This window comes from Equus asinus, chromosome 4 (genome assembly GCF_041296235.1).
Source record: "Equus asinus isolate D_3611 breed Donkey chromosome 4, EquAss-T2T_v2, whole genome shotgun sequence".
In the NCBI taxonomy this organism is placed as follows: Eukaryota; Metazoa; Chordata; class Mammalia; order Perissodactyla; family Equidae; genus Equus; species Equus asinus.
In genome coordinates this window covers 102620804-102644019 of record NC_091793.1, presented here as the reverse complement: position 1 = coordinate 102644019, position 23216 = coordinate 102620804, and the positions used below count along the sequence as shown (strand labels likewise).

At 35.4% G+C, this 23216-nt stretch overlaps 1 protein-coding gene across 1 annotated transcript in view; it reads left to right on the top strand.

Moving 5' to 3' along the window:
* IFIH1 (interferon induced with helicase C domain 1) overlaps positions 1-23216 on the top strand; it is a 52071-nt gene that overhangs the window by 13402 nt on the left and 15453 nt on the right. The window contains exons 4-5 of the mRNA XM_014860185.3: positions 10673-10777; positions 15942-16162. Coding sequence (XP_014715671.2) covers positions 10673-10777; positions 15942-16162 — 326 coding nt within the window. The remainder of the gene's footprint in view (positions 1-10672; positions 10778-15941; positions 16163-23216) is intronic.

Below are 23216 nucleotides of genomic sequence, written 5' to 3'. Positions count from 1 at the left end.
TATTACCCTGAAGACTCTTCTACAAGAGCGGGTAATAATATGTTCAGAGTTTTCCAATTGGGTATTTTGTTGCTTCAATTTGAATTTTTTTTATCTCTAATGAAAAACATTTTTATAAGTTCCTTCCTTTTTGTTGTTGTTTTTGTTAATTACCTATGTATTTTTCCAATAAGGTATTTATATTCTTCTCTGTGGTTTATATGAACTACCTAAATATTTAGGATAACAATCCTTTGTCATAAATAGTACCAATATTTTTTATAATTTGCCTGCTATTTAGCCTTGTTTATGGTGTTTGTTTTTTAAATGCAGTTCTTCTGAAACTTTAATGTGCGTATGAGTGAACTGGAGGAGGGGGCTTGTTGAAATGCTGTTTCTGATTCAGCAGGTTCTGTGTGGGGCCCGGGAGTCTGGCTTTCTCGCAAGCTCCTGGGCGATGCAGCTGCTCCTGGTCCTGGACCACACTTTAAGTAGCAAGGTTTAATGTACAGAGTAGCAAAGCTTTTCAACCTGAATTCTAGAGGGTTATTTTTTTCAATTTGAGCAGCTGTGCTTTCCTTCAGAAATCATGATTCTATAGGAATGCCAAAATCCACTATCTGATTGGGGTTCTCACTTTTTAATAAACTTCCCTGGTGGGCTACCTGACATCTCTGTGGGTTGCTTGGTATTTTCGAAATCCACACTAGAAAGAACTGAAGACAGGATGGAGGCTGGGAGATGATCCTGCATCTCAGATGAGGGTTTTTCATCAAAAGTAGCCAGACAAATGCATCTTGTCAGCCTGTGGTTTATCTATCTATGGAGGATTCTGAGTCTCGAAGTGGACAAAATTAAAGGCAAAACTTTTTAAAATTTCTATTTTTTTGCTATTTGATATAAAACTTAAAGCTGCATCTTGTGGGGGAAAAAAAATCTGGATCTTAATAATGGCCTTAGAGGACAGAAAGGATTTTTTTTTCCCTCCTAGATTCCTTCCCTTTCTCTCTTTCTCCCTCCCTCTTTTCCTTTCTCTTCTTTCCTTAAACAAATGTTTATCAAACTCCTATTATATGCCAGGCATGTAGTGTTCAGTGCTCAGCACCATAAATAGGGGGGAATGTAACAGAAATGGTTTCTGCTCCCTGGCACTTTCAACTGATGAGCGTGTCAACCAAACACTTGTCACTAAATAGCTGCACAGCAAGTCCTGTGTAATAGTCGTATAATAAGTACTGTGAAAGACGAGTAAGGACTATTGAAATATGTAATAGTCTGAGGACATGTGAGAGTACAGTGAGCCGTACAGTAATCTGAGGACTCCATCCAATTCACAGACTTTAACAATCTTCTAGTCTGTAAGATCTTTGTGATATCTGGACTTCTCATGTGGATTTGGAAACAGGTTAGTTCAATCCATTCTGGCCTTTTCCAGAGCAGTAACAAAGGGTAACTTATTTCTGAAAATGTAGTGCCTTTGCTTTAGGGGTTAGACACTGCTGCTGATAGATGCTGTGGATCATTCCAGTGTCTGTTTCATTTTCTTGTTGCTCTTCGGAACTAAGAATTACTGACATAAATAACTTGTAAAGTACCATTAGCCCAAAGAAGTTATTGGAGTTCTTTTGATTGACATTTTTGTTGCAAAATTTACTGTAGAAGGATTTGGCTTATACAGGCATTCTTTGACAGAATTAACAATCAATATAAATGTGAAAGTATTCCATAGTCTATAATATGCATTTGCATAATTTTGTTTTGTGTATCTTGTTGATATTGATAATGTATAACCTTTATTTTGAATTCCTATATATATATATATATATATAATGTATAACCTTTATTTTGAATTCCAATATATCGGGTTAAGATTTTAAATACAGTTAACCAAAGTGGCATTGAAAGACACTTGTTACTTAAGCTGCACACATTCTGTGAATATGATATGCAGGAAGAAATGTGACTCAAATTATTTCTAATTTTAAATTGAGTTCTCTAATTTTTATTTCCAAATCAATTTCTGAAGTGTTGTTTTTTAGTGCATAGTAGTCTTGGTGCATACAATGTTAATTATTTATAGTTTTAATGCAAAGATTCTTTATAGATTGTTTTTCAGCCCGTTTTACTTCTTAACACACCTGATGGGTGAGACACACCAGCATTAACAATGGTGGCCCGCCCTGAAACCAATTTTAATCATCTCTCCTTCATCCATCCTAGGGGTGATATATCAGAGTTTCCCAGTGGATAGTTCTGGAGAATGATTTCTTCATGTCTCCACACTGGAAGCTACTATTTCTTCCTTTCTCCTTCCAACTGCTTCCTATTAAAAAAGTGATTAATAATTAAGATATACCAAAAATGTTATTTATTTTACCTGTTTCTGAATTAACACAATAATTTCTAAAGCGTATTTCAGTAGTTCTCAGACTATTGGTAGAATTTTAATGCTGGATATTATAGTTCTGCTTTCTGAAGTCACTGATCAATTTATAACAAGAAAATATTGGAAAACTTTGGTGTTTCACTAGGACACGCTTCCCTAGAAAACATCAGAGGAACACCAAGCCCACATTCATTTTCTTTCATTAAAAATATTTTCCTTATAGCAAATACATAATTATCTGGATTATTTTAATTCTCTAAGTTTAAGTAAAATTGGTTGTACAATCATTTTTAGTTGTCTGGCTGCTGTTGCTTTGTCACAAGTGAGTAGTTATTTTACATCGAAATTTTTATTATACTATAGGAATTAATGCTCTATAAGAAAATAAAAGTAAAATAAATGAGATTAAAAATGAAGAAAATTTATTGTATTTGGAATAAACTGACTTCAATGCAGAGTTCTACAGAAAATTCCCCAAACTTCCTCATTCTATGTTGAATCTCCCTGTTGTGAAACTAGAAAATGCAAATACCTCAGATTGGCCAGCAGAGGGCGCTTTTACATTTATAAAGAAAATGAAATTTCACTGTTCCAGCGTGGAGATATAATGTAACAGTGTAGAGTGTACCATGTGTGAATATACAGTGCGCATGACTGTGAATGCGTGTGTATATTTTGATTTATATATTCGTTCACGTGAAGATTTTAAAATTCCACCCCAGCTAATGAGCTTACCAACCTGCTTGTTTTCAGACTTTAATACCTTCTTTTTCATATTCCCCCATATGTTCCACTCCTTAGGTTTATCCGGTGACATTATGCTTTGGAATATATTGTGGATATATTTTGCATAGATCATGTTCTGTAGGAGGGGTTTAAAAATTGACCTTTATAAAACAGCCTCCTTCTCCCTGGCCCAATCTGTTATAGCACTTTTTTGTTGTTGTTTTGTTTTGCCTTTTTATAGACCAAAGTCCAATCTTAGATTTGGTCTATACTAATTTCTGTAAAAATGCCACAAAATTTATCCTTGCACTTGAGGACCAAAATAATGTTTCACAGCACTAACCTCTAGAAATTTAGAGATTTTTAGAATCTCTAGAAATAAATATCATATAGCACTTGAGACCTTAGTGGGAAAGATAATTGATACAGCAGTGTACAATCAGCCTTACTATTACAGGATTGGTTTGAATTAAGATAGCTCTCTTTCACTTCTGTATTTTCTAAATTTAGGTACGTTAATTATTGGGAACTAGAAATACTACTGAGGCAATCCAAAAGGCAAATATTAATTTGAGCTGAGAAAGAGACAGAGAGATGCTACTGCTGCTGCTGCTATTGGTGTTTGTTAAAGGACAACATAGGTTGGTATTTTATTTGAAACCTACCAGGAGCCATCTAGGTCAGTTATATGACTTACAATTACACAATAGTTCTGGAAGGGTTAGTGTTCATATCTCAGGAATGAGGACATAGGTATTTTGGTGGAAAGAAATCTCCCTAGTGTGCAGCTAATATATGCTGGATTTATTTTCATGACATTCTTTTATATCTACAAACCTAAAGCTTTTTTAGCAGGATTTTAACAAAGGTGATGCTTCTAATTTTAATTTGATTATTAGACCTTACCTGCTCTATTTTGGCTGTGAATGAGGACCAGAAGGCAGAGAGTGAGTAGTCAGATTGTCTTACTGCATTGAGAGAACCAGGTACTGAGGTATTTTCCTGACTCTCAAAGAGATTATAATTATAATCCAGTTCAAGAAAACACGTTACATACTCTCAAAGAGAAAAAGTAATCTACCTACAGCAAAAGAGAAAGTATTAAAGAATGAGGAGAGAAAACTTGTGAAAGAAAGAAGACTTAGAGACAGCTCACAGAGGAAAAGTATGAGATGTTTTGTCTGAGCCTGGAAGGGCCTGTGTCGGATTGGTAAACAGAAGTGGCAGGCAGCATTTCCGGTTGCATGAACACCATGAACAAAAGCGCAGGTATGAGAAAATTCGAAAGAATTTAGGGTGGGGAATGTGGATAATCGGGAAGGCTATGCATATGTTGGGGGAAGGGATGTATGGGTAATCTCTGTACCTTCAGTGCAATTTTGCTGTGAACCTAAAACTACCCTAAAACTAAAGTCTATAAAAATCAATCCAGTTGTAATAAACACGGCAAAATTCTATCAGAGGTGTGTTTAGAGGAACAGTTTGATTAGAGGGGAACATTGTGGAGGAATGTGGTAGGAGAAAAGATTTCTAAGATCAATGAGAGTTAATGGGTTTTTCTAACTATGAGTTTTACAAATGCTTGTCCTAAGGCAAAAAAAAAAAAAAAAAATGCTCTTAAATGTTTATCGTTCCTTATTTGGACAATTATGAACTACTAACACAATGCATGTGTGATCATCTCAGATGGTGTTTGTGGGAAAGTCCTTAATTAGAGGAATGTATCCAGTGGGATGCTGGAACAAGAGCCAAATGTGCACATCTCTACCCGACTCCACTCAGTGACATCATGCTGGCCACTTGAAATCAACCACGGTGGGAATATTTACACCATGAAAGATGACAAACACTTTTAAATTGTGGCTTTTTCTCCCCAAAGAGCCGACTGTTGAACATTTACCAGGATACCCTTAAATGTCTTGCTCCCAATACTTTCCTCAGGTCTTAACTTGAATAGCTCTTCCTGAAGTGTACCTACCAAAGAGGCTTCCAATTCTTCTTCTTCTATCTTGTCATCCCTACACCTTGTTATTGCCAACACCTACTTCCCATGTGGTCATCTGGCGTATCACCCATAAGCGAGGTGATATGCCACTCGAGGACTCTTTGCCTCTGTTACTGGCTGGCAATGAATGAATGGGTCATCCTAGTGAGTATGGGTTATCCCCACAATGCTGGACTTTAATAACTATCTTTCTACTTGAGACTCAAGTCCAAAGGCTAAAGGGCATAGATGTTACAATTGAAGCCAACATCATGGCACACAATTCAAATTTAATTCTGGCTGCAACATTTCAGCAGTATGAATTCTATAAACAGGAGCAGAGGAGCTCCATGGATAGCCATGTGGGCCTGTGGCTCTAGGAGAGTTTTTTCTCTTTGGGGAACTCATTTCCTAGAAGCTTGGATCCAGGAGAGAATATGCAAGGTGGGTGGAGGTGGCTTGTCTCCATTCTGCGGGAACACATGTTCCCTGGCACAGAGAGCAAAATCTGACAGACCAAAATGTGAGCGTGTGTGTGTGCATGCGCATGCACAAATCCATATACATAAAGCTGAAAATAAAAGTCATCTATTTCCTCTCAAAAAAGATTATTTCAAAAGAAAGGGAAATTTGTATTATTAGTAGTAAGAAAGTAAGCACACTTAAGAAGCCTATGCACTCTTTGTGTGTGTGCCTACACGTGCACAAGCATTTGAAGTTTTAGGGGTCGTCTTTGACATTCCAGGCTGTGGGGATTATGCAGCTAGAGGGAAGATGGGCATAGCTAAAGAGGTGAAGTTAAAATGCATCACAAGATCAGAGCTAGCATAAACATAAAATTAGCGTGACAAGTGACGTTACACTACTTGCAGACCCTGTAAGCACTGTGTCTCAGGAGAAGGGAATCTGTTGCTGCCCTTCCTCTTTCTCAATATGCACAGAGGCCCTGGCCCCTTGCACTGCTTCCTGCCATAAAGCAAAACCAATTTCCAGCAAAGAGAACGTATGACAGCCTGAGGCAAGGCATAAGAAAGGAGAAATATTCTGTGGATGAGAAATGCATCTAGGCTGAAAATACGAGAGACAATACCCAGCAGAAACAGAAGTCAGAACCAATTCCTATCTTACCTAATGAAGCTTAGCTCTTAGGGTGCATAAACAATGTACTTGTCAACTAATTGTTATAATAACATTTTCCAGCAGAGGGCACACTTTACATTGAAATAGATCTAGAAAGGTGTCAACAGAGAGGTTTTCATTTGAATTTTTTTTAACTTCAATATTTTTGGTTTCTAAATGGTTTAAAAATATTTTAAAGTATTTAAGGTTCCAGAAGGTGTTAAATATGAAACTCCTCAGATTCCAGTTAATATTTCTGTCTTATTAGTAAAGTATTCAACATGTGATTGCAAAATGAGGCAGTTTTTTTCCATGGCTTATGGACTGGTCTTAGATACTTACTATCACTGTAAGCAAAGCTGTTCTTTTTCGGTGTTATTTACAAAATTATTACAGAAAATCCTATCTTTTAACTGGATGAGTATCATTTTCCTTCATTCCAACAGAGTTTGATATGAATAACTGCTTTTCTTCAACAGCTAGATATTTCCAGCATTTTCTAATCTGTTTCACAGCTAGCTTTGATATTTTCCCTAGAGGAAATAACACCTATATAAAAGTTAACTAAACTTATTATATAACGTAACTCCAATATTCAAAGCCTCTTTAAGCAGCAACTTCACACGAATTTGAGGTTTCACTTCAAGATTCATTTCCTTGATCTAAGAGAATCATTCTTACAATAAATGAGAAAGTAGAAACTACAACCTATATTAAAAAATTTTTTAAAGGTTAAGTCAATTGTTAGCAGTGGCTGAACTCAGATCTGGAGACCGATCTGTTTGACTCCGTAGCACGTGTTCTTTTCACGGCAACCCCCTGCCTCCAGTCGACTCTGTTCTATCTGATCTATTTTAAAATCATAGACACATGACTTTATTCACTTAGGACATAAGTCCAGGTTGACATACTGTGAAAAGCACAAAGAATGAAACAAGGTAATCCTGGATAATCAATTGCAGGAATTCTCGGCTTATAAACTCAATAAGCCGGTTTAATTTGGGCATCATATAAGCACTTTCCTGATCTGGCGTTTTGGTGTGTGTGTAACGTGACTTTTTTAAGTGAATGCAGGAAGAAAATCTCACGGAAGACATTATCAATGTATGGGAGATACAATATATTTTCTTATGTTATTAAAATTATTTCCTTTACTATTTCTGTTTCTATGAAATCAAAAAATATATATATTAAATGTGTAAGGATTTGCTGCCTAGGAAACAAAATTATTTTTGTATTGAGAAACTGGAAAATTATATATCCTTAAAATGACAAAGAAATAGTCGTCTATATGTTCACTTTCCTTTTCCTAATGATCTCTAGCAGAATTATTGCAATTAATTTTGTCCAAGGGTAGAAGTGTTCCTCTTTTGTGTGCACAAAAAAAGTTTGAATATAAGTGTGTGTGTTTAAATGTAAAGTAAACTAAAGTCTATTGATGAAATCAGAAATGTTAGCAAAATAAAACAATCTCTCAATTTTTTTTCTTGGAAAGATAAGCTGTTTCAAGATTTATAGAAAATTTGACATTACAGTGAAAATGTCTATACGCTTAAAAAAAACCTTTCATTTCACTTAACACTATGGATACAGGATTGTTTGCTTGTTTACAAAGCTTCATGCAGGTCAGTAGCCATTCGTGCTGTTGGGTACAAAGCACTGGGATACTGAACTTGAATTCAGAAAATGGGGATGCCCAGCTCTGGCCCATTCTAGCTGTGTGATATGGATAAACCATTTAACCTCTCTGAGCCTTGGTTTCTCACCTATAAAGTTAAGATAATAATGGGTATCTACTACATAGGATGTTAAGAGCTTAAAATATAATTTGCATTATATCTGTGAAAGCACTGAGCTCAGTGTCTTTCTGACACATTGCAAATTTATTTGTTGAATCAAAATAATCCTGATAATAAACAATTAATAATGCCCTGTTTTGTGTAGCAACTTTCTTTAATATTCATAACTATTAGTGTACATTACGTTAAATAGCTGCCCCAAACCTTATGTATGTTAGAACAAAGCTTGGGGAAAATCTTGACTTTATATATACATGAAGTAGATTTGAGATTATGGTTCAACTACTGGTGATTAGAAAATTAAGTGAAAATCAAATGTAATCTCCATTTTTATTACACTTGTGGGAAACTTAAAGATACAATGTTAGATTTTAGATAATATTTGTTAGTATTCTTCAGTATTTTTGGTATTGTCTTCAGTTCTCAATTCCACATTTAAAACAACAAATGAAAAGCATGTCAAAATTTACTTTTTTGTCTTCAAAAATCTTGGTCTATATTTCTAGGTCTAGAATTATCCTTGCGATGACATTTTCCCCATCTCATTTTACACCTTGCCTTTTCCTTACAAATCTTATTCTCTTTTCATCAGTACATCTGCCCAAAACGCTCTTTTACTTGACAGCTCTATCCCACACTCGCCGCTGAGCTTCTAACAAGGCTTACCTCTGGGAATTGCAAAGTGCCATATTTAAAATCTCTCAGTGAGATATGCAGGTTTTCCCGTGTGATCATAAGGGATTCCTCAAATCTGAGTTTTAGAGCTAATCTACGACAACTGATAAGCACAGTATTTTCACATTAGTGTATTTATGTTGTGCTAATATACTTAAACAGAATGTGTGTCCATTGAGAATTTGTCTACAAATTTCTTATCAGCTTTCTTTTAACTTTTAAGAAAGCTATTTTACATATTTGATTGGCATTGGCTGTAATTCCTTTATATTTCCCAAGCTAAATAGGTTTACCCACGTTGGAAGGGAAATGTCGTGTCACAGGTGCTCAGTGGAATACTAGCCAGCCATAAAAAGGAACAAACTACTGATATAAACAACAACTTGGGTGTATCTCAAATAGGTTATGCTAAGTCAAAGAAGCCAAAAATACAGCCTACATGTTGCATGAATCCATTTATGCGACATTCTGGAAAAGACAAAACTATAGAGACAAAACCAAATCATTGAATGCCAGGGGAAAGCAGGAGGGAATTGACTAAAAGGGGCTTGAGGGGACTTTTGAAGTGATAGAAAAATCTTGATTTTGATGGTGGTTATAAAACTGTATACATTTGTCAAACTCATCAAACTATATCTCTAAAAAGAATGATTTTTATAGTATGTAAATTATACCTCAATATGCCTGGCTTAAAAAGTGTAGCTGGTTAAAGAAAGAGAAGATATCTGTAGTTTTAAAGAGTTTTATATTGTCTCTTTTCAGGGAAGTTTCATTGATAACTTACTGTGTGTCTGTTTTTCACCCATTTCTCTTTCCAGCCCTAAATGTGTGACACTCAGACTAATTTTAAAAAGATAAAGGCTACTTTAATATTCTTTATTTAGTGCATTTGGCAGCTTTAGCAAGAAATAATAGTTATCTAACAAGTATAAATATTATTAATTATAAGAAGAACATTATTAAGTGAAACTCTTGCTCTAGTAATACACCAACTACTTGAATTTTATTTTGTTTTCCAATTACCAGCAATTAAGCTAAAGTGCTAAGAGCTTACTGTACCTCATATTACTTAATGGTTATCAAATGCTATGAGGTAAATTATGCTAGTCCCATTTTAAATAAGAGGAATTTAGGCACAGAGCAGCATCAATGGCAAATTTCACGAGTCCTTCCGATTCCAACACTGACATTTGTAGCCATCTTTCATTTATTTTTATCAGTTTAGGAGTTGTTCTTATCCTTGAGGATGGGATTTCATTAGTCCTTGGAAAAAAACCGTAAGGAGGGAAGTCTTCCTTTTAGGGAAAGAAGGTTTTCAAAAGAAATTGATACTGGGTACTGAAAACACAAAATCGGGATCCACAAGAGAAGATGTGACCTTGCTACTCATGTTAACTGTACCTCTTTGATGGAAGCTTAGTTTAATCATAGAGAGGGAAAAAATTGATTTCCAACCTCACGTAAGCTTCTAGTACAATTGCAATGCCAGGCTTTAATGATTTTTTTTTGAGCAAATTCTTTTTGATTTTAAGTTATTTTTATCACTGAACTGCTGTTTTCGTAACTAATCAGTAAATCCATATACTTTGTTTTTACCTTGTTAATTCCCTACCATTTTACGTGAAAATAACTCACTGCTTTATATATTATTCTCTTTGTTTAAATGACATTTTCAAGCCTAGGTCTTCTTTTTTTGGACAAAGTTTACATGTAGGGGGACGACAAAAGTCATACATCCTTGCAAATTTGCCTTAGCTGTCATGTTGGACGTATGCTACTTTAAGTAGGTATGTGTATTTGATTCACTCCCCGGCAGCTGCTCATCCATAGTGGAGTTTTTAAATGCAGCTTGCCAGAAACTCTTACCTTTTATTCATAATTGTCTGGGTGTGCCTTCCCCACTTGCATTGAACTGTATGTACTGTGTGCTGTAGAGGTGTGCAGTTAAAATACGTTTATTCTCAGAAATATTTTAAAAATATTTTAAAATGTTTTCCTTTGCAGAATCAGACACAAGTTTGGCAGAAGGAAGTGTCAGCTGCTTAGATGAAAGTCTTGGACATAACAGCAACATGGGCAGTGATTCAGGCACCATGGGAAGTGATTCAGGTACTGCCTAACTGTTGTGTAAACCTTAAAAAGTGTGAAATAAGACACCATATAGTGGAAAGCATGGGGGCTGTTCATACCCTCCCTAATGTATTTATGCAATTAAAGCAATTCTTTTCTACAGTTGAAGTAGTTCTGGAACTTTGCCATTCACTTTCTTTAAAAGTACAACTTACAAAAGTCTTAGAATCGAGCTCTCTAATTTTGATCCAGTACATATCTTTCTGGTCTGACACATGCCATATTCCATAGAATCATGTCGTCTATTTTATTGATGAGATCTGTTTCAATTAATTTGACTGCTTTTAAATTCTGTATCCAGTTTGGTACATTTATTCCCAAACCCTAATTTTTTATTTATTTTTAAAATACATTTTAAATAAAAAATTAATACTATCAATGAGTATGACTCTAGATAACTGCAGATAACAAAAGTCCTTTTTAAAATGAAGAACTAGAAATTACACATCTAGTTAAGAGTCCCCATTTGTATAAATATCTCTTGCATTGCAGTAGAGTTTGCAAAATATTTCCATCACTAAAGGAGAACTTTACTAGGTGCTTCCAAATTGTTCTCCATGTTAGGTGAATATTCCACCAGCAATAAACAAGAGTGTCTCTTCCCAATCCCCACATTTTGGCAGTACTTCCTGTTATCAGATTTCCTAACTTTTGTCAGTCTGATTGATTTCAAATCTCTTCTTTCTATGTTTTGAATGTGTATTTCCATTATTATTACTGAGCTAAAATGTTAACACCTTTTAAGAATGGGTAATCGGTCCTGGTCCTTGGATGTCTATTATACACCTGTCTATATTTGTCTGTACGTTTGAAATATTTCATAATGAAAATTAACGGGTTATAAACAAAAAAAATGCTCTGCAACACGGCCAGCCAAGAAGGAGTAAAAAACTGTCCAATTAAGAAACAAATTACTTTATTCTTTATTTGTTCTGTGATTGAGTTGTAGAAAACACTTAAAAAATATTGTATACTTCAGGTTATCCTGGATTGTCAGAAGATTTATAGAAATTTAGATCTACAACAGACCTAAAGGGGTAAAATAGTTTACATAAAGATGATCATCTGCCCTAAACGCTTTCCAAATTGGAATGTACCACCTCTTTCATTTAAATGTCCTTTTTTCACAATAACACTCCTGAATCCCGTAGAACAAGTTGGTCTGAGGAAACTCAATTCACCAAATGTCAGTCATAACGTTAACTTTAATTAAAAAGGGTTAATTCATTTTCTGTTCAATTTAGTCAGTGTTTATTAAGTTCTTACCATGTGTTTGTTTCTGTTATTGTATTTGTTTTTTCTATGCTTGTTATACAGTCATTAAATTTAATAATTCACATTTTTATTAAATGCTATTGATGCTGGAACTCAAAATGTGCCCTAGCTAATATTTAACATTTTTATGGGCTGCCTTAAGCTTCTGGACCTCATCCTAATTTTTGTTTGTCTAAGTAAAGGCGTTTCAACAATATTCACTCATTCAATAAATATTTAATGCACATCCTCTACGTGCAGGGCATTTTGTCTATTTGGAACTGTTAGCAAATGTAACTATTTACTGATTTTCAGTCCTCAATGTGGCGTGAAAGACGTGATAAGTCTAAATGCAACCTACTTTTAAAAAGCAAATACATTTTCAAAGGCAAATACATTTGAAGACAAACACATTTTCAAAGTGCACCCATTGACGTTCTAGATGGGGTCAGTGCTTAGGAACAAAGAATTACTTTGCATAGTGGATAGTAAAATTCTTAAATTATAAAATTCTTAAATTCCTTTCCCTCAGGTACATGATATAGGATGAAATAAAAATCAATTCAAGAAAAGGTTTAGCTAAATTGTGAATTGTTAAACATGTATTGAATCACCGAAAAGCGTTACAATGCTTGGGATTGTGTTTTAACCTTTGAGGTTGACATCAAAGGCCCCTTATTCCATTTGTCCTTTGTCCATCTTCAAAGGTCACATAGTGAGCCATAAAAATCACGGGCATGACCCAATACCATAACATTATGTTCCTCTGTGGAAGCATAGCGCCTTTGTAAAATATAATTAGTGGTACTTTCAAAGTTTAAATATTCTATTTATACTTTGGAAGGCTTTTTTGTTTTTCTGTTTCTTATTTTCAGAGAGATATACTGCTTCTCACAAAGTGGCAATATTTTTGGCAATACACATTGACCTGATATGTAGAAAGTGTTTTCTTACTATTTTGAAGTAATACCTATTAATATTTGTCCAGCTGGAGTGGTGTATTTTTTCATGATTACATATAGGTAAAGGAATACTTTGTCGATTTCAAACACATGCAGTGACAGACCTTTTCTCTCCAAGAATAACTCAGCTGTCAAAATCAATGTGAGAATGAAATTTGCCACATGGTGTAGTTCCAATAGAATGTTATTATTTAAGCCCTATTTGATTTCAGTTTTTGACCATTTATATGATACAGTGTAAATTTAAGGTTTCAATCAATATTTGTTGTAGAGGAAGAGCACAATGTTATTCAAAACCTGCGCATATTTTAAACATTGTTTTCATTATTGCATTTAATTGATTTTGCTTTTCAAAGAGAGCCAAAAAGAAACAAACAACAAATAAACAAAACCCAAACATTTTTTTTCACAAAGGAAATTGGCTCCTGGCTCATTGACACCAGCCCAGTTCTCTCCTTCTGGTGACAGAGAAGAGAAAATTTTCTTTTCATTGCTTATGTGGATAAATTCTTCCATCCCTATGTCAGAGGATGTGATAAGGCAAGAATCAGGCTGAATATTTAGCACTCACCCAGCTCTTTTTCTTTGGATGCTATTCTCACAATGAATCCAACTTCAATTTTTTCCACATTCACTCCGTGCTTCTCTTATAAACTTGGGGCTACCCATTACGTTTCCTAGACTTGACAAGAAAATATGGAAGATAATTTAGCTGTCCATCTAATAGCCACATATTTTTAGTAGCAGCAGTATAAGAGTCCCTAGACTCTGGAGTCCTTGAGGACAAGGACGTATTCTTGGGAGTGTATGGCATATAGGCACCCAATAAATAGTTACTGCAGAATGAATTAGTGGTACATGACTAATTAAGTGACAGTAAAACATCATGACTTCAGTTATAGAATTAAATTTTGAACACAATAGCCGTTTCAACATTCTAACTCTTCTTAAATAAATATCTAATATGCATGAGTGATATTGATGTTTTACTCGTTTGACTTAGTTTTAGATTCCTGGCAAAGAGACTTAGAAAATTGGTCTAAGCTTTTCTTTTAAATTTTTGTTACCCAAGGATATAGGAGTAAGCATGAAAAGCAAAAGAAGCAAATGATTATTTTTGACAGTACATGCCACTGTTATGAGGAAACCAGAACTTTATTATTGTTTTTTAAATCTATGAGAAATGTACCTTGAGTGAAATTAAAATGAATTTGCTAATAACTTTTAACAAACTTGCTAGATCAAATAGCAATTTAGCAAAAGTAAATTCCTGAATCTTGGTGTTAAACACAATTTAAAATACATTTCTTTTGCAAATATTGTGGCTCTTTTGAAAAAATTAGGTGACAAAATCTTCCATATATAGGTGGAATATTAGGATTTTGATAGTCTGTAAAAACCAGTTAAGAGATAAGTAATGATATTCTTAAATAAACTTGAACCTTACGTAAATAAAATAGAAGATGAGTTATTATAATTGCTGTAGAGTTCAAAACAAGCATGGAAAGAAAACTTGTAAATGTATATTTTTAAGTGCTGGCAAGCTTCAATGAATTTTTCCTGAAAATCTTATTAAATGAATCAGCAGCTGATCTAATGATAACTTACATGTATTGCATCTCTGTTTACTCATCCATATGGAAGGCAAATTTCCTGCCAGGTTAGTAGATGATTGTTACTGAGTGGGTATTTGGTGTGAATTTTCCTACCTGTTCAGATAGTACTATCACAACAAGTTAAAACCCAATTAAATAGAGTCATCCAGTTGCTAAAATGGAACCATCAGCAACTTTTTTGAAGTTAATGGCATTATGTTAGTTTAGTTTTATTGCAATCATTGATAAGGGAAAGAACACTTACTTCATGTGTAGAGAAATACTGATAAGTGCTGTCATTTCATTTTTTCTTATGATTACGTAAAGCATACAATGGGCTTTTAAATTGTTACAATATTTATTTTACTGCATTCCACATGATAAGTTATAAAAGTAATGTATGTTAGTACTTACTTTGTCAGTATTTCAAATTTAGAAATTTATGTTAATTGGAAATATTTTTAATATATTGTGCTTTGAGTTTCAGGAAAATAAGAATATGTGGAGGCATACATATAAGGAAGTGATAAAAATCACAATTCAAAACTAAATTGCAAAATTAGTCACAATTCAGTTTAAACCAACAAAACTGTTTTTCATCTTTCAATGAAAACCTACTAGTTAAAGGCTGGCATGGGAGAAGTTTTTCCCCTCTCCCTAAATGTTGCTTCTGTTTAATCTGTTTTCCTCAAATGGCAAAAGTGGGATTTTTGGGGTCATTTTTCTATGTTTAAGATAGACAGAGAGACAGACAGATAGGTATGCTTTTTGGTATTTGGTTGTCAGATAAAGTTTTTCAATTGAAGGAAAGTAGCATCAGCTATAATATCTTTGCAATAAAATGTAAGGGGGAATATGGAACAAGAAGGACTAATGATTCTTGCTTTCACAGTTCCTCTTGATTTGTAGGTGGAAGGGCTGAGAGAAAGAGGTAGGGCATAATGGCTCAACAAAGAAATGCAGTGTCTGATGTGTTCAGAACCATTGACTGCAAATCCTGCATCACAGCCATTTCTGTGATTTCCCCTTGGCTTTGCCCACTCTGTGAAGACTCCCCCATGTTGCCCCCTCCCAGTCTTCTACCCTGTTAATTCACTCCTTCTGCACCCTTACGCCCCAGGCCACTTCCATGATAGACCAACTGGGCTGTATCCTGCAAATGCAAACAGAGAGCTGACACACTTTGGGTGCAGAAAATAGAAAATGGATTGGTTTGGACCACACATGAAAAGTAATTTAAACCACAAGAAGCTTATGTAGAGTTTCAGGCTTTCTAGTCTCAGTTACATTGTTGTCCATTCCCTTACTTTTCTTCCTTTTAACTTCCTTCAGATGAAGAGAATGTGGCAGAAAGAGCATCCCCTGAGCCAGAACTGCATCTCAGGCCTTACCAAATGGAAGTTGCCCAACCAGCCTTGGAGGGGAAGAACGTCATTATATGCCTCCCCACAGGGAGCGGGAAAACCAGGGTGGCCGTGTACGTTACCAAGGATCACTTGGACAAGAAGAAAGAAACATCCGAACCTGGAAAAGTTATAGTCCTTGTCAATAAGGTATTCAAAAGGCGCATCATATAATGCTATTTTCATTTTAGCATTCTGAAGCTTTTGTATAATGACATTTGGAGCAATGGATCACACAGATTTAGTTTAATTAGAAGTAATGTCAAAATAAGTAATTTATTTTATTTTAAATCTTTGCTTTTCCAGTTATATGTAATATCTAAGTTATTAGCCTTTAAAGCAAATTTTTCCATAAAACCAAAACATTAAATCAAACAACTCTAACTTAGGTATAAAGAGTATATTTACCCAGGTATTCTTTAAGGTTAACTGCTGCTAATTTAAGTTATCATTGCATGTAAACATAAATGATTTCAAAATATCACTGGAATCTAGGATCAAATATTGTCAGAGTATCTTTAACCATTGACCTGTAGTCAAAGGTGGCAAATATTCTTTATCTAGAATATATATAGTTTGATTTGAAGATAAAGAGAAAATTAAGTGAATATTTGACTGATCTATATCTAGTTAAATAGAAAAATAGATAGCTAACTTTCAAGATTACATATATCAGTATATATAATATATATATCGTAAAGATATATGTATCAGTTACATTAAAAGCAACTATGTTTTTTCTTTACTAATTCATATCTTGGGGTATTTGAAGGCCAATCTACATAAACAGGTATAAATCTCCTTCTCTGTAAAACAAAATCTCGTTATTTGAACTTTATTAAGATAAATGAGAGTTTATTAATTTATAAATTTCTGAATTCAGGGTGTTAATCTTTACCATTTTATGGAGTAAAATTGAATATACTTTTCCATGACCAGAAACAGTCTTTTTTCCTTTACCTATGGTAACTAGATTCTCCTCTATTCCGTCACAGAAAATATAGTAATAGATTACACAACTCTCCTATATTTTTTGGGTTTCTATTATGCTAAAAGATTTAGTTGCAACTTGCTTTTCAGTACTAAAGAAATGTACTCAGAATTCATGATCTGAATGACTTCCATCATGTAGTCATTTAGTATGTATCTAGTGAGTCTGAAGACCTCTCCTTTAGACTTGTATGCCCACTATTACTTCTCTTGTGATAATGGTGATACCATCAGAATTTATTTGCCCATAGCCTTTCACATATTCCCTTTATTAAGGACATTATCTTTTGTAATAAAACAGTTATAGCTTTGATTAATATTTCTACCTACCAGTAATTTGACTTTGGACAAATTACTAACATCTCTCACTTTAGTTTCCTCATCTGCAAAATGAACAAAATAATACTATCCAATACAGTTGTTCTGAAGTTTAAACTAGATAATCTATTTAATCTAGGAATGACTCAGTAAATATTAGGTTTTTCTCCCACTCCTTTCTCCTCGCCTTCACAACTAATGAAATGGAATTCTTTCACCAGTGAATAGGGTCTTAAATGTCAGGTCCAGAAAAAGAACAAAATTAACTGAATTCAAAACTACCTAAGCAGACATTCTTGATACCATTTGAATATTCTGGTATATCCTCAAACTCAGCCTCATCATCTACTCACCCAGAAGGCTCTCCGCTGTTTCTCTCTCTCTCTTTATCACTCCTCCAAAGCAAGTAGCCTCAAAACCTAGGAGTTATTTTTTATTCATCTGCTTCCTTTACTTCCCTATCAGGTCACAGCATCATAGTATATTACAGTTGAAAGAAGCCCTTAAGATCCAGCTTTCCTCCACTGCGGAGTGGTTCTGTCACCTCTGCTGAGTAACTTCTAATATCAAGGAGGTCTCCCTTCTAACAAGACAGCTCGATCCATTCTTTGAACAATTGACACTGTTAGAAAGCCCTTCACGTATTTTCCAAAATCTGTTTCTCTGGAAACCACACTCATTGGTTAGAGTTCTTTCCTCTGTGATGGTACAGAATAAGTCTTAATTCTCTTGCTTTATGATAGCCCTTCACACAGAGAAGGCAGCATCATGTGGCACCTAAGATATTTTTCTTCTTGTCCTATGGGATAAATATTCCGAGTTCCTTTAACTCTTCTTCATATAACGTGGTTTCCAGACTTTCCATCATCCTGAGTACTCCTACATTTCCAGACATTTATCCAGAACCCTCTTAAAACACAGTGTCCAGAGTTGGACAAGATACTACAGATATAGTCTTATCAGTGCAGTGTAGGAGAAAGGAGATGTGACACTTAGCCTATGACTGGGTTTGCCTTTGTCACCAGTGTTGGTAGTTGGCACCCACAGACTCACGTGGAGCTTGCCATGAGCTAAAAAGCTTCAGGTTCTTTTCATTTGAAAATCTGTTAAACTAGAACTTTCTTGAGTGATTTTTGTGGAGTTAAATTTTGAGCCTAAATATAAATACTTATGTTTCTTTCTTCATGTTGATTGATCATTTCAGGTCTCATGTTTTTATGAGTCTAATGCATCTTCCTTTCTATGATAACTCCTTCTCCTCTTGATGCTGTATTCTAGTCACAAATCTTTCATCCCATTGCATCTAGATGAATCTATTAGTCCACATTTATAGCCATGTTTAAATGTTAAATTATCCTCATTAATTATTCATATTCTTTGCATTATTGCATAGACATTTCAAGACATGACTCTAATTCCTGACCTGCTTTCCTGTTATTTTCCCCTAAGAATTACTAGAAATCCCTCCACTAGTTCTTCATCTATGTCATAATTGTTTACTTTATTATCCCATTTCTTTGAATGTTAAGGTAATTTCAGCTTTCATTCTTTTTGATTGAGTTAAGAATCTCTGGCTCCGTAAGTCTACACAACCTGCATTCTGTGCTTAGCCCCATAACAAGGTATTATAACCTTTGATCTAGAAAAGAGAAATCCTATTCCCTAACACCATTTACTTTCATCTCCCTTCCTCCATCGTTTCCAAAGTTATTGCCTTCAAATGCAAGGAGAAATGAAAACACCACCTGTGTTCCCAGACTTTCTATTTCCTATCTAGGGCTTCAACATCACGAGAGATGAATCCCAGGTTCCTTCAGATGCTGTAATGCAGCCCCATATGATTCAGCAGAAGTGGGTACAGTTGGGTTTGATTAGTCTTGGCAGGCACTCTGTCACATCTCAGGAAAAGATTCCAAGAGGACCACACACCTCCCAATTAGCCATGTCACACTTGCATCTGGCTTTCTCTGTGTCCTTCACTAGGGAGTTAGCACCACCCAGAGTGAGTATCAGGGTTTCCTACACTTGCTACCTCCTGTGACAACTTCTTTTCATTCTGTAGATCAGAAGTGCTGCTTCTTTGGAAGATCTTGACTCACCCTTTATGGGCAGAACCTCAGGTTGCTATGTCACTCCACGGTATAGAGATTCTTAAATCATTCAGCAACCTGAGGGTATTTAAAGACAAATCCAATGCAGATCCTGTCCTCAAGGATCTTCAGTCTAGGAAATGAAAGATGTGTATTAATAATATAATAATTAATATTGTATTACATTTTACAGTATACTATTAATTCTTTTTATTGGATCCCATTAAATCCACACAGCTACTCCATGAGGTAACCGTAACTATCCCCTTTTTACCCATCAGAAAACTGAGACTCTGGCCTGTCAGGGATCATCTAGCCGATAAGCAGCAGAGCTGAGGCTTGAACCCTTTTCCTCTGAAGTTAACTGATTGTCTCTTGTTCCCAGACTCTACTGCTAGAAAAAAAGGACAGGTGAAGTAGCAGGGAAGTTTTCTGAGTACTGGCAGTATGTTAACCTCTATTTCACTTAATTTTCACAACAGCTCTGTCATAAATTAACATTATCCCCATTTTATTAATGTGGAAATTGAGATGATTGGGATCATTAAGTAACTTGTCCAAAGTCACACAATAAGCAAGTGGTTGGAGTAGTTGTTTTCAGAGCTGACTTTCCTCTGGATCGTACCCTCTCTTTCCACTAAATTTAATTTCTTTTCTCTTTCTCAAAATCTTTCTTCCTGAGTTCTTTCTCAGATTATTTCCTGTATCTTTTTTATTATTATTCAATTTGTTTAAACTAAAACAAACAGAAAACGGTTCACTCATTTCTCCCACCTCCCACCCCCCAGCTCTGGCAACCTCCAATTTCTTCTCTGTTATCTATGACTTAGTTTTTTAAAATTTAAAAAAAGTTAGATTTCACATATAAAAGAGATCACACAGTATTTGTCTTTCTCTGTCTGACTTATTTCACTTAGCATAATGCCCTTGAGGCCCATCCATGTTGTCACAAATGGCAAGATTTCATTCTTTTTTATAGCTGAATAATATTCTATTGTTAGAATATTATTTCTGACAATTCTTTATCCATTCCTCTATTTATGGACACTTAGGTTGTTTCCATATTCTTAGTTATTGTAAATAATACTGCAGTGAACATGGGAGTGCATGTATCTTTTTGAATTGGTGTTTTTGTTTTGTTTGAATACATACCCACAAGTGGAATTGCTAGATCATATGGTAGATCTATTTTTAATTTCTCAAGGAACTGCCTTACTGTTTTCCATGTGGCTATACCAGTTTACATTCCCACCAACAGTGCACAAGTGTTCTCTTTTCTCCACATCCTCACCAACACTTGTTATTTCCAGTCTTTTTGATAATAGCTATTCTAACAGATGTGAGGTGATATCTCATTGTGGTTTTGATTTGCATTTCCCTGATGACAAATGATATAGAACACCTTTTCATGTACCTGTTGTCTACCTGTATGTCTTCTTTAGAAAAATATCTACTCAGATCTTCTTCCCGTTTTTTAATCAGACTGCTTGTTTTTTTGTTATTGAGGTGTATGAGTTCTTTATATATTTTGGATATTAGCCCCTTATCAGATATATGATTTGCAAATATTTTCTTCCATTCAGTGGATTTTTTCATTTTCTTGATGGTTTTCTTGCTGTGCAGAAGCTTTTTAGTTTGATATAGCCCTACTTGTTTGTTTTTGCTTTTGTTGCTTGTGCTTTTGGTGTCAGATTCAAAAAATCGTTGCCAAGACCTTTGTCAAAGAGCTTACTACCTATGTTTTCTCCTGTGAGTTTTATGATGTAAGATCTTACATTCAAGTCTTCAATCCATTTTGAGTTAGCTTTTTTGTATGTTGTAAGATAGTGGCCCAGTTTCATTCTTTTTCATGTGGCTGTCCAGTTTTCCCCAAATGATTTATTGAAGAGACTATCCTCTCCCCATTGTATATTCTTAGCTCTTTTGTCATAAATTAATTGACTATATATGCATGGGTTTAATTCTGGGCTGTCTATTGTGTTCCATTGATCTTTGTGTCTGTTTTTATACCAATACCATACTCTTTTAACTTCTATAGCTTTGTAATATAGTTTGAAATCAGGAATCTTGATGCCTCCAGCTTTGTTCCTCTTTCTCAAGATGGCTTTGGTTATTTCGGGTCTTTTATGGTCCCATACAAATTTTAGGATTTTTGTTCTATTTCTGTGAAAAATGCCTATGTAAGTGGAATGAAAAGAACAATTCTAGAGAAATGCATCAGAAACCACTTTGTGGCAGAGAGACAAGAGCTGTGGTTCTCAAATTGTAAAGACTTAACTTCACATGGGAAGCTTCATAACAGTGCACGTTTCAAGACTTTGTCCCCAGAGAATGTGCCCAGATTCAGTAGTTCTTGAGTGAGGCGAAGGAGTATGCGTTTTCCAAATCTCTCAAGTGATCTCATGGCAGGTAGACTGGAGACTTCACTTTGGAAAAAAAGAGCACTAGCAAAGTTTCTCTCCTTATTTTTTCCACCCTGTGTTATTTTCTTTCACTTACCGAACTTGGTTATTCATTTTAACTCCACTTTGCTTCCTTGGACTTCTTGAATTCCATTTTACAACCCCCCTGCCCCACCCCCCATTCATTCTTAGATGACTTCACTATTTCTGCTAAATAATAAAACAAAGCAATGTTCTTCATACACCGTTCTCCTCATTCACAGGGATCAGTCAACCTTCATTTTACACATAAGTGGGGCTCACCTCAAGTAAACTGATGAATAACACATGCCCTGCAGACCAGTGGAAAGGTAACCACTGATCACATTATCAGGGAATTACATTATGAGGAATATAATGCATATTCTTTGATACTTGCTCTTGAAACTCTTCCTGCCAACTCTCTGTTTGCCAACACTGTACACCCCTGGGCTTTCATTGCATGAATTCTTCTAGGATATGACCTTCAAGATGGCCTGCTTATTCCTTTCCCCTAATCAGGAGGTATTGTGAATAACTGGTAGCGTGTAGCATTGAGATGTCAAGTCAGCCAACTTCAGCAGACACTATGACATACAGAGACTCAGCTACAAAGGACTCTTTTTCTTTCGTTTATTTTTGCTACCATGTGACAAAACCGTTTTAAAGAGGTTCAGCTATTACTGAAACTGGTAATTTCTAAGCTTAAATTGGGGCAAATGGCAAGAGTACAGGGTAATGCAATCATTGGGCACTATGAAAGCAAGACTGAAGAAGTTAATAGTACCCCTCAGACAGAGGACCAGGTGCAGGATTGACTTTCTCAAGGTTGTAGTCAGAAAGAGTGAGGCCATCTTCCAGTTGCTTGCCTGCAAAGATGAGCATTTGCTGGCTAAGGAGGATGCCTTTTTCATCCTGGATCTTGGCCTTCACATTCTCCATGGTATCACTGGGTTCCACCTCTAGGGTGATGATCTTTCAGGTCAGAGTCCTCACAAAGATTTGCATTTTGAACTGTTGGCGAATGTGAAGATACTAAGAATTGCCCATCAGGTCAAGGCACCTCAACACCAACACACTGTCACTTGACAGTGCTAGTTGCCTCTGAAAGACTTTCCACTGCTTTTGCCAAACCGGTTAGCTGTTTTGTTCTTTCTCAGCCACCAAAGCTATTCCAGTAGTCCACTCCTTCACCTCACAGCCATTCTCCTAAGCAGTCCCCTGCTTCCTCACTTTTGGTTCTCTGCTCCCTCCCCTTCTTTAGGCATGTTGCCTCTAGCTCTATCCCAAAACAAACAACAAGCATAAATCAACTCTGCAACACAGTTCACAAGGGTCCTATGAACTGTTATACAAAATTTCAAATACTCTATTTGATGTTCACAG